The sequence below is a fragment of the Myotis nattereri genome (assembly GCF_964212035.1).
Source record: "Myotis nattereri genome assembly, chromosome: 3".
NCBI classification, from domain to species: Eukaryota; Metazoa; Chordata; class Mammalia; order Chiroptera; family Vespertilionidae; genus Myotis; species Myotis nattereri.
Window position 1 is genome coordinate 187,494,980 of NC_138077.1, and position 12,441 is coordinate 187,507,420.

The window sequence follows — 12,441 nt, forward strand, 5'->3', positions numbered from 1 at the left end:
CTTCCACCAATCAGAGAGCTCATAAGTTGTCCCGCCTACTCACTTCCTGTTCCTGCCAGGTGCGCGGCAGCCGGGTCAGGGGTCACAAGCGGAACATCTTCCCTGGCCCGGGCCGGCGCGGGAGCGCTGTGTGATGGCTTCGGAACGCCCGGAGCCGGAGGTGAGGGGCGGGCGGGCGCAGCTCTGGTCCCCGAGATCCGAGGGCCCGGCGGCCTGGTCCGGCCGTGGCCTCCTCCGGGTCTTGGGGCGACCGGGCTAGCCCCGAAAGCCTGTCAGTTGAGCCTCCTCCCCGAGGTCCGCAATTTCCTCGAGGGGAAACTCGCTGCTTTGTGTTGTTTACTGAAATTTCATCCACGTCGCCGACTCTAAGGCTCTTGGGTGCTTTGACCTAATAATAGTATTAAACCCTTTATTTTGATTTTCTGTTGCAGTTTCAGGGGGCAACAGGGCGATGGACTTACTTTTCCGATTTCTGCATTTCTTCAAACATTGGAATCCCATAAACAGCATGAAATAATTTATTTCTAGCGTTCATGCTTAGGGAAAGCAGTTTTGGTTTCGTGAAAATATTTTTGACTCGGAGTGAAACCTCGTTCCACTATTGAGCTAACTTGGGGCAAGTTTTGACATCCTAGATGTTGTCTCCTTCATAAAATACCTCTCTCACGGTGTGTTGTGAGGATCACAAGTATTGAACCAGAAAAATGCATTTGAGGTGTCAATTAGGTGGTAAGGACCTCGAAAGGAACGTCATATACCTTGTGTTAATCAAACTCCTGCAAGGAAGGTGGCAACACCCATTCTCGTTTACAGATAAAGAAAATTGGGACGTGAGGGAGGTTAAGTACCTTACTCAAGTGCCACTCAGCTGGCAGGTAGCAGAATTCTGCAGTTAGAAGCTCCGAGCATAAAATTGCTCAGATTTGGAAGGAACAACATCACTAGGGGAGGTGTCCAATATTACAAGAGAATATGAGTAGGTGGGAAGGGTGAGGGGTGTGTATGATGACACAAATAGTAGTCATTACTAAATGATTACTGCGTACCAGGGATCATCCTAAGCACTTTACCAATACCAATGAATGCTCTCAACCCTGTGAAGTCGGCACTATTACCATCCCCATTTTTCAGTTGTGGAAACAGGCACAGAGAAATTCAGAGAAACAAAGTTGCACAGCTAGTAAGTAGTAGAGCCAGGACTCCAAAAACGGGGGGCCTGGCTCCAGATCTTACGTTCTTAACCATAATGTTTAATAATAATAAATATTTATAAATAATAAAGTAGCCATGGGATGGTAAATCTCCAGTTCACTGGGATTTGATGTGATGAGACTCAGGATTAAGTAGGAAATTATGCCTTATTTAAAATAATCAGACATATTCACAGGAAGAGCCATGCATCAGAAATACCAGTATTGAGAAAAACCATGAAATAATTTATAGTCTATTTGTTGTGGATTAAAACAAGGAAATAAAATGGGGAAATACAACATACTTTCTAGGCAGATAGTCTTAAACAGCATTGTCCAGTAGAAACCTAATGCAAACCATCTATGTAAATTTCCTAGTAGCCACATTTAAAAAGGTAAAAAGAAATGGAGAAAAATTAGTCATATTTATTTAATCCTATATTTCCAAAATATTACTTTAACTTATAATAAATATTTTTAAATTATGAGATATTAACATTCTTTTTTTTGTACCAAATCTTATATATATGTATATATATATATATATATATATATATATATATATATATTTTATTTATTTTTTACAGAGAGGAAGGGAGAGGGATAGAGAGTTAGAAACATCGATGAGAGAGAAACATCTATCAGCTGCCTCCTGCACACCCTCCCACTGGGGATGTGCCTGCAACCAAGGTACATGCCCTTGACTGGAATCGAACTGAGACCCTTCAGTCCGAAGGCCGATGCTCTATCCACTGAGCCAAACCAGTTAGGGCTGTACCAAATCTTTAAAGTCTAGCATGTATTTTACACTTCAGCACATATCATTTTATACTAGCAATAATACTTCAAGTGCTTAGTAGCCCCATGCAGTAGCAGCTACCATATTGAACAGTGCAGATCTAAAGTAACAGAGTCAAAACACACTCCTGGGAATCTCATTCAGTCAAAGATTAAGCATTTGTTAAGTTCTCGATTTGCATTTCTGAAAATGTTATCTCAGGAAGTAAAGGGGTAAAGAATTCTTCCACCCCTGGGCAGAAAAGTGACTGACCTTTAGGGTTGCTACCACCCCTAGAGAGAGCGTTTGGGCATAGTCAGATTTAAGAAATCATTCGTTCATCAAATACTTAAAATATTTTGAGTGCTGTTATGGATCCAGAATTGTACTAATTATCAGGGTGGATATGGGGCAGTGTAAGACATGTTCCTTATTTTAATGGCGTAAGCAAACATTGAATTATGATAATAAGTGCTGCAAAGGAAAAATACAGAGCGAATGAGTATTTAACAGCAGTTTTTTGTTGTTGTTGTTTTTGGAGGGACTGGTTCTTTATTTTAAAAAGATACTTGTTCAATTTTCAGTATCAAAACGTTGCACTATTGGTTTCTCTTTCTCCCAATTGGCCCCCAAAGGGACCACACCAAAGGAGAGTACATTTAAGCCAATAAGCTTTAACAACAGTTCTTAACCTACTTTGTTAAGAAATGGTGGGAGCTGAGGTGGATCAGGAAGTTGCTTCAGAGGAATAACATTTAAGCCTTAAGAATGAGAAGACTAAAGGAATAGTGAGAATTCTGAAGTGAGAAGGTTGAGCCTTTGGAGAACTGAGAGGAAGCAGCTGCTAGTGGCTACAGTGTGACAATGAGAATAGCTAACACAGGTGCTTGCTAAAGTCATATAATACTTCTCACCCCCCCACCCCCACCCCAGAAATAGGTACTTTTATTAGTCCCCTTTCACAGATAAGGAAACTAAGGCACAGAGAGTTTACATACCTTCACCAAGACCTTCCACCGATAAGCAGCAGAACAAGCATTTGATCCTAGGGACTCTAACTCGGGGAGACGGGTGAGAGATGAGGCTGGAGAAGATTCAGGTTGAGGCCATACTAGAGTTTCAGGACTATGTCATATGTATAGTGGTAAGGAGGCTTCAGACAGTTCAAGGCTGGGATGTGGGGGGAAAGTCTACATTTTTCATGGGACTCTTAAGAGAAAACAGCACAAAGCTTGAATTATATCTCAACTACAAAGAGCCAGGTGCAAAAAACAAGTTAATGAGATGGGAATGTTTCCTTTATCCTGATATACATGATATGCAGTGCAGTATCTGATGATTTATTCATCTTGTTATAAATGGTATGTAGGCCTCAATAATTGTTCCAAAGAATGATAGGCTTCCTCTATCATTGTTCTGACTCTCCTGTTTAATTACAACAATATCTTTATGAAATAGATATTCTTATCCACGTTATCAGTGAAGAAACTGAGGCCTGGAAAAATTATGTAATTTGTCCAAGCTCACCTAGATAGTAAGTAGTAGAACCAGATTTAATTTCAGATCAATCTCTTGACTCCAAAACCCTGCTTTCTCTTTGCCAGACTCCTCTAAGTATAATGCACTTCAGACTCAGGAGGAGTAAATATTAGGGACTTGAAGCTCTGTGTGAGTGTAGGCACTGTGAGAACATCACAGATTCAGGGATTCTCAAACATTAAAGTGGAAGAGTCACTTGGGGAGCTTGTTAAGTGTAGATTCCTGAACCCTATCCACTCTAATTCAGTTGGTTTGGGGTGGTGCCCAGGAGTCTGCATTCTGATAAGAACCTCAGGTAATCCTGATGCAGCTGGCCCTTGGATCACACTTTGAAAAATACCATTGGAGCTGCTTAAATCTTTTTTTAAAATAAATATGCTTTTAGAGGGAGAGAAACATCATGGATAGGCTGCCTCCTGCACGCCCCCTATGGGGGATCGAGCCTGAAACCCAGGCATTTGCCCTGACTGTGAATCTAACCCAGGGGTGGGCAAACTTTTTGACTCGAGGGCCACAATGGGTTCTTAAACTGGACCGGAGGGCCGGAACAAAAGCATGGATGGAATGTTTGTGTGAACTAATATAAATTCAAAGTAAACATCATTACATAAAAGGGTACGGTCTTTTTTTTTTTTTAGTTTTATTCATTTCAAACAGGCCGGATCCGACTCGCGGGCCGTAGTTTGCCCACGGCTGACACCGGTAACCTCTTGGTTCATGGGTTGATACCCAACCACTGAGTCACATGGCCGGACTGCCTAAATCTTTTTAAGTCCGCCGGTTCTGATAAATTACACCTTGAAAGTGAAGAAAACATAAGGATGTTTTGAAAACATGGTTGTTGACTTTGAAGGATCACATATAAGGGGGAATGTGAGAAAAATTGTTCCTGGTTTCAAGATAGTGGATTCTGTAAGAACTGATTGATGAACTAGACTCCAGCTTGGCCTTGGACAGTCAGTCCATCATTCTAAATGACTTTAGAGACAAGGTGGAAAAATGGAAGCTGTATAGTAGTGTAATTAAGCAGCCTACTAACTAATAATCTAAAGAAAGTTTTCTAATAGCACAGTGGTCAGACCCTCCATCTGGTTTATCCCCCTCTCCCTCCTCCAAACCCTGTTTAACCTTCAGTGTCTCTTTCTCCTAAGATCCTAGCCTGGGACAGATTACTTAGTTACATGTTATCATAGAACCCCATTCTTATCCTTTGGTGAATATACTCAGTTTATATAATAAAATAATTAGAGTAGTGACTTGATTTTTTTTTCCACTGGGTAAATTTTGTGAGAATAGAGAATGCCAGTTTTTGCTTTCCATTGTATACTTAGGACCTAGTGCTGGTATGTGGCAGGCTTTTCATAAATTTGTTGGCTGATAAATGAATGCATGCTCACCTTGCCTTTGTCCTCTTTGGACTTGGATGAGGACGATGGCATCCTGATCAAATTAGCAGGGAAATTAAGCTGTAAAGCAGTGGTTCTCAACCTTCCTAATGCCGCAACCCTTTAATACAGTTCCTCATGTTGTGGTGACCCCCAACCATAAAATTATTTTCGTTGCTACTTCATAACTGTAATTTTGCAACTATTATGAATCATAATGTAAATATCTGATATGCAGGATGTGTTTTCATTGTTACAAATTGAACATAATTAAAGCATAGTGATTAATCACAAAAACAATATGTAATTATATATGTGTTTTCCGATGGTCTTAGGAGACCCCTGTGAAAAGGTCATTCGACCCCAAAGGGGTTGCGACCCACAGGTTGAGAACCGCTGCTGTAAAGAGACTTATTAGAAGAAAAAGGAGCCCTCTCCTAGCTTCACAATAGAATAATAGACTGAATTTATCGAATATAATAGGACTAATTGAATAATTGTATGTGTCCCAAAAAGCCAGCTACATGAGGACAGATCTGAACAGCAGCACAAGAGAGAAAGTCATGGAGGTTCCTGAGTATGGGATGATAAAGCTTTTAAATATGTAAATAGAACCTTGAGGGCTCTGAATGTGTGACCTCACCTGGGTATTGTGTTCCATATCGGCCCCCACATTTTAGGTTGAGAAGTAGATCAACCAGAGTTCATTCACAGGCATATAATATAAAATAAAATAATGAGGAAATTTGAAGTCATGCTGTTGGAGATGCACTTAGAGAACCTGGAGATACTTATTACGGAAAAGCAAAGACTCCAGGCTGTCATCAGATGTTTGATAGACTCAGAAGCAACTGATTGTTGACTGACTTGTTATTATACTGATGTGTACGTTTATATTTTCATATTTATATTTTCATATTTATATTTTCATATTTAAGGTAGCTGGTGGTATTCTATAGAGGAGGACTAAAGCTCAAGCCCATAGTCTCGGCTATCAAATCACACTTTCTTTCAAAACAAATCTATTAGAATGCACACCAGAACCTTCTCCCCAGATTCCAAGAATAGCAAAAAAGAAGATAATACTGAAAAAGAACAGACTAGTAAAAAACTGGCTTAAAACAAACAAACAAAAAAATACCACAGCTCTCATGAAAGCAAAGGAAAACCCCAAACAATAGATTTGCTAGTTTTTCCATAAAGTGGGTGATGAGGAAGGATGGAAACTCTTGAACAACAAAGAGCAGGTGTTGATAAAAGTGGAAAAACTAAGAATCACTGGTAAATCGATTGTGAGAGCAATTTCTCTTTCATGCTTTTATTCAACAAGCATTTCAATACTTAGTGTGCTTTGGCACTGTGCTAGTTTCTTAGGATACAGCAAAGAACAATATATAGACAAAGCCCTACTTCCCTGGAGCTTCTAGACCTGTAGGAGAAACAAACATTAAAAAGTACATAAAGCCCTGGCCAGTTTGGCTCAGTTGGTTGAATATCCTCCCATGTACTCAGAGGTTGTCTGTTCTACTCTTGGTCAGGACACATGCCCAGGTTGCTAGGTTGATCTCCAGTAGGGGGTATGTAGGAGGCAGCCAAAGGATGTTTTCTCCTCTCTCCCTCTCCCTTCCTCTCTCTAAAAAAAATCAAAAAATATTTTTAAAAGTGCATAAATAGCTTGCTCAGCACCTTTCCCTTCCCCCACTACCCCCAGGCATGTTACCTTTGCCCTTCTCTCTGCGAGGCTCCAAGGGCCCTTCTTTTGCTTCTGCAACTTGTTTCCTGAGCCTACGCAGCCCACCTGGCTCACCTCTACTACCTCTGTGACTCTCTAAATAAACTTTCTCGTATAACTTGAATAAATAAATAAATAAAATAAAAAGTACATACATTCTTTTATTGTAAACTGTGGTGGGTGCTATGAAGAATTATAGACTGCTTTGTGAATACCCAACAGAGATACCTAACAGTGCAGGAAATCATTGCCAAGATTTTATTTTATTTTATTTTTTATATATTTTATTGATTTTTTACAGAGAGGAAGGGAGAGAGACAGAGAGCCAGAAACATCGATGAGAGAGAAACATCGATCAGCCGCCTCCTGCACATCTCCTACTGGGGATATGCCCGCAATCCAGGCACATGCCCCCGACCGGAATCGAACCTGGGACCCTTCAGTCCGCAGGCCGACGCTCCATCCACTGAGCCAAACCGGCTTCGGCAAGATTTTAGTTCTAGAAGATAGAGTGACCAAATGTCCCGACTGTCCTTATAGTCTTGGCCCTTGGACATGTGCTCTGACTACCAAAGAAGAATAAAAGGAAAATAGTATGGAGGCTAGTGTTAAGATTTTCTCACCCTGAGAACAATTGTACTGATTATGGTTAGTTTTAAATGTTAAGTTTACTTTGCTGAGAACATAGCGTGAATTCACTTACTTAGCAAAATTGTTTTGAGCATCTTATATGCCAGGCACTGCACTAGGCCCTGGGGATAGGGTGATAAACATGTAGGACTGCTAAATTGGGATATTCTTCCTATTGTGTGTGTGTTTTTAATTTATTTCTTTATTTAATGGGGAGAGAGACACATCTAGGTTTGTTGCTCCACCCATCCATGCGTTTATTTGTTGATTCTTGTATGTGCCCCTACCAGGGATCAAACCTGCAACCTTGGTGCTTCAAGACAATGCTCCAACCAACTAAGCTACTCAGCCAGGGTGGGATATTCTTCCTGTTCTGATAATACCCTGAGCCCCAGCCTATCCTTTTTCAGATAAGAAGCTTGGCAGGGATCCAGCATAGTCAACTCAAACACAAGCATGGTTACTAATATCACACCCACACCAGCTCAGTCAATCCTGAGGGAAAGGTTGCCCTTTCATGAGAGTATCCCACTCTGAGACCGTGGATCAGAGAAAGAGAGGGCAAGTGATTGCTGCAGGTTCTTTCGTTGCCAGTAGACTCCTTTTCTGACTTTAGGGGCTTGGCAATAAGACTAATATGATGGGACTTTTTTAGGAGGTTGTGGTTAGAAAGTGATGGTAAATATATTAATTTTTCCTAGCTAACTTGGAAATCTTTCTGCCACTTACTGGTTTCTGATGCTACCTTAGTCAACCCTGACACCTTCCTTTTTATCACTTTCTTTCTCACTTCCAATTAATCGCCAGTTCTTGTCTGTCTTATTCTAAAAATATCTTAAAGTACAACTAAGCTCACTTGTCTCAAAGGTTAGTTGAAGCTGACTTTTGTTTGTTTTTTCATAGCAAGACTTTCTCAATGAAAGGCAGTGGTGATTTCTCGTGGTACACAACTCCTTGTCTCCCCTGGAACATAGAATGGCTACTTTGAGTAGCTCTGGTTTAGATGACTGTCATTTCCCATGGTCATTAAGGAAACTTTCTGAATCACATGGTATCCAGAGGGAATTTTTTTTTTTGTAATTGTAGGAATGTTATAATTATAAATACAGATTACAAAAAAGAGAAGGAATCTTGTACAATAGGAGAACAAACCATCCTCAGCCAAGTATTGCTGGTTATATTAAAGAATGTCTGTAACTTTTAAAACCAAAGAGGGGTGGGGGGCAAGGGAGGGTGGAGAAGGAAGTATAGAAGTTTGTGTAGACGGGTTCACCCTCGTGCCACAGGGAAGCTTGGCAGTGCCTCAGTATGAGGTTGCCACAGGACGTGCTCCAGAATGCCTTGTCTAATCAGCTGCTTGCACTTCCACCCAGGTAGAAAGTGCTGTAGTTTTTTAAATAGGACTGAAGTGCCATCATCAACTGCAAATTCTTCAGTCTTTTAGACATCGTACTTCAGTATATAGGCATTGGGGGGGTTCATATCCCATGTAATATCCAAACCTTCATCTCTTCCCAGTGACCTCACATAAGTAGCAAAGAACTTTTTATAATGATTGAGCCATGCTATTTCTTTAGCAGACATGTGAAATCGTAAAACATTTGGCAAAACACTGCTATATTCCCACCTGAGTGGGTCATACAGGTATGCTGTCAATTTCCTAGCAAAGTACAGTGTTGAAATTTGGTGGTTGGTATCAAATTACTTCATCCACCTAACTTCACGTCATTGGTTTTGTTCATATAAAGCTTTCATCTCCTCCAGAACTTGCCTGAGTTCATCCTCCTTTTTTTCTTATAAACTTTTTTAAGGACATTTCCAGGGAGTGATCCAGATTGGATTTCAAGCCTTAGAGGAAGGTCAGAAAGCCTAGGGTGGGAGTGGAGGGAACTTTCTGCTGCAGTTCTGGCTTGGTGGGTGTTCCCTTTCTGGCCAGTGTCCTCTCCCCTCTCTAGTTGAGGCCCCTGACCTGTGGGAAGGTGCCAGGAGAAGCCCCACTCCTGGGACCAAGCCCAGACCCCAGCGCAGTAAGCGTCAGCCACTCAGCCTCGCTCTGACCATGACACAGTGCGGTGCTTCTTTCTCCAAGACCCAGAGGAATTTGTTTTATTAATCTTCACCCAAGGATATTTTTCCCATTGATTTTTTAGAGAGAGTGCAAAGGAGGGAAGGAGGGAGAGAGGGAGGGAAGGTAATAGGTAGGGAGGGAAAGACAGAGAGAAACATCATTATGGAAGAGATACCTTGATTAGTTGCCTCCTGCACTCGCCCTGGGGATCAAACCTGCAACCCAGGTATGTGACCTGGAATCGAACCCATGACCCTTCAGTGCTCAGGCCAATGTTCAGTCCTCAGGCCAAGGTTAAATCCTCTGGCCAGGGCAGAAGGAACTTTTAAAATGTAGATATGTTTCTGTCCTGTTGGAAGAAAAGAGTTGGATAGCTTGGCCTAATTCAGGACAAAAGCCAGAGTCCTAGCCAGGGTCTACCTCAGCCCAGAGTAGAGAAGCAGAATAATAGAGAGTAGAATTTCCCAGATCTGTGATCCTAGATGGTGTAGAGACAATACAAAATAATGCTGAATCACATAAAATCACTGTGTAAATTAGCATTTGTCTTGCTGATTATGTTAGAGTATCCTTTCTGCTTGTAAACTCCCATTTCCTTCATATAACCACTTTAAATCTTTTCTGCTCATAAGTCGCTACTTTAATCCATTTATCACTCTCAATAGAAGGGCTTTGCAGCTCATCAGGCCTGGGTTTGACTTCTGACCCTGTACCTAAGCCACTTAACTTTTTTTGATCTCTGTTTTCTTCTGTTAGATGTTTTGTGTGAAGACTGAATGAGATTATCTATGTAAAGATCCTAGTGTGCATCTAGTAATAACTGCAATAGTTAAATTTTTAAAAAATATATTTTTATTGATTTCAGAGAGAAAGGAGAGGGAGAGAAAGAGAGAAACATCAATGATGAGAGAATCATTGACCGGCTGCCTCCTGCATGCCCCACACTGGGGATCTCAAGCCCAAAACTTGGACATGTGCCCTGACCAGGGAAATTGAATTGTGACCTCCTGGTTTATAGTTCGACGCTCAACCACTGAGCCACATGGGCCGGGCGCAATAGTTAAATTTTATTCTTGCTAAGTGCTAGGCACTGTGGTGAGTATTTCATATGCATGATGTCACTTAATCTGCATAACAGAATTATTAGATTAGTATTAGGATTACCTCCATTTTACAAATGAGGCCACTGAAGTTTAAAGAGGTTAACTAATAAGTGGAAAATTGGGATTCAGTCCTAAGCTGTCTAAATCTGAAATTCTTGCACTTACCCTCTATAGTTTTATTACTGAATATATTTTAGGTCCGCAATATGAGTTTCTCTCTTCTTTTTGCCTTCTGCTTTCATCCCTGCCATTTCCCAGTATCTGTTTCTGTAGCTTTTGATGCTTGCCCTCTGTCTTAGAGAAGACTTTCTTCATCTTTAGTCATTGCACCTCTACTCTCCATAATCTTCTCTGACTTTAGGCACCCTCTATTATTGCTTCTCCAGAACTATTTTGATCTATACTCCATTCATATTTCCCAATTTTAGAGGGACAAAAATCACTTCCTTTCAACACCACAGTTCTCAACAGGCAGTCATTGGCTTCTTTCTGTCCATTTCTCTACCACCTTCAATCCTCACAGCCTGGCATTTTCCCCTTCACTAGTCAGGGACACAGGAAGAGAAATTTGCAATTTGTCTAGAACAGGAGAGTAATTTTTTCATCTGAGGCAAGAGTAAGGGAGTAAAGCAAGCATGTCAAACTCAAAGGCTAACACGGGCCAAATAAACAAGGTTTAAGTTTAGGTGGGCTGCAAAAAAACAAAAGCTTCAATTTTCATAGAAATGGAGGTTTATTTCGATAGAATCATGCTGAATACAAAGGCCTGAAATAAATGAGTAATCGTTAACATAAAATAATAGAACATTTTAATAAAAATTAATTTTTTTTCTTGAACATTAACTTACCAGACACTGAATAACTACACAAACTAATAAGTGTAACGCAAATAAACCTATTTTTCTTATTCTCCGAAAGCGAAGTATTTCCTGTTGCGCACACCGAACAAGTCAGTCCAAGACTAATGACGTGGCAATTGGCTGCTAAAATATTCGCTGCTAATATTAGTGGAGAGAAATGGTGCGCCTGCGCATAAGGCGAGTAAGGGAAATGAATGCAACACTATTATAGTAATCCATCGTTAGCGTTGTAGTTCATTATTAATAATTATGTATAACAGGATATTGTAAAACTTAAGTTACGAAATTTTTATTAACACATTTCTTACATACCGTCATATTGGCTGGACTGCATGCAGCCTGTGGGCTGAGAGTTTGACATGCTTGGAGTAAAAGGAATGTTACATACCTATAAGGATTAGTCAGGGAGAAATGTTTGGGGATTGACCCTATTTTCTCTGTGACACCGTAGGCACATTTATCTGTCAGGACTATGGGGGTGAGGGATTGGAAAACCCTCTAAGTGCTGACCAGGGAGAAGGAAAAGGATTGGTAAAGGCCTGCCAGAGGTGGCAACCTTCTTTCTGTCAAAGGGCAGGTGGTGTGGTACATGTATGGATGAGGGAGAATGTCAACTACAGCCTGAGTCAGCATTTGGCAGGGCTTATGTAGTAAGGACAAGGACATGGGCAAGGGAACTGATGCTTGTCAGGACATTGAACCAACTGTCCATAAGGCAATGGAGGGAAGGAACTAGAGTGTTAATATCTGCCAGGTGTGGGGGTAAGAGATCGTGACCCACAGAGGTTTGATTTTGAGGTATTCAACAGACTTACCATTTATCCAGTGATGATTTCATTAGTTCAGGGCTGGGAAACCTTTTTTTCTGCCAAGGGCCATTTGGATATTTATAACATCATTCACAGGCCATACAAAATTATCAACTTAAAAATTAGCCTGCTTGCCCTAGCCGGTTTGGCTCAGTGGATAGAGCGTCGGCCTGCGAACTGAAAGGTCCGAGGTTCGATTCCGGCCAAGGGCACATCCCTGGGTTGTGGGCTCGACCCCAGTGGGGGACTTGCAGGAGGCAGCCGATCAATGATCTCTCCCATCATGGATGTTTCTGTCTTTCTCTCCCTCTTCCTTCCTCTCTGAAATCAATTAAAATATATATATT

The 12,441-nt window shown here is 41.1% G+C and overlaps 1 protein-coding gene and 1 pseudogene across 2 annotated transcripts in view; one reads left to right on the forward strand and one right to left on the reverse strand.

The window, feature by feature from the left end:
- Nucleotides 1-133: 133 nt before the first annotated feature.
- The window catches only part of SZT2 (SZT2 subunit of KICSTOR complex), a gene marked incomplete at its 5' end in the record, with an annotated part of 57,110 nt that continues 44,802 nt past the window's right edge, over nucleotides 134-12,441 (forward strand). Inside the window, one exon of the mRNA XM_081087261.1 lies at nucleotides 134-160. Within this exon, the coding sequence (XP_080943387.1) occupies nucleotides 134-160 (27 nt within the window). The remainder of the gene's footprint in view (nucleotides 161-12,441) is intronic.
- LOC308516937 (DNA replication complex GINS protein PSF1-like) lies at nucleotides 8,524-11,603 on the reverse strand (annotated as a pseudogene). Its single transcript has 2 exons — nucleotides 11,598-11,603; nucleotides 8,524-9,039 (listed from the first exon to the last, which is right to left on the reverse strand). The product of its transcript is annotated as a DNA replication complex GINS protein PSF1-like (transcript).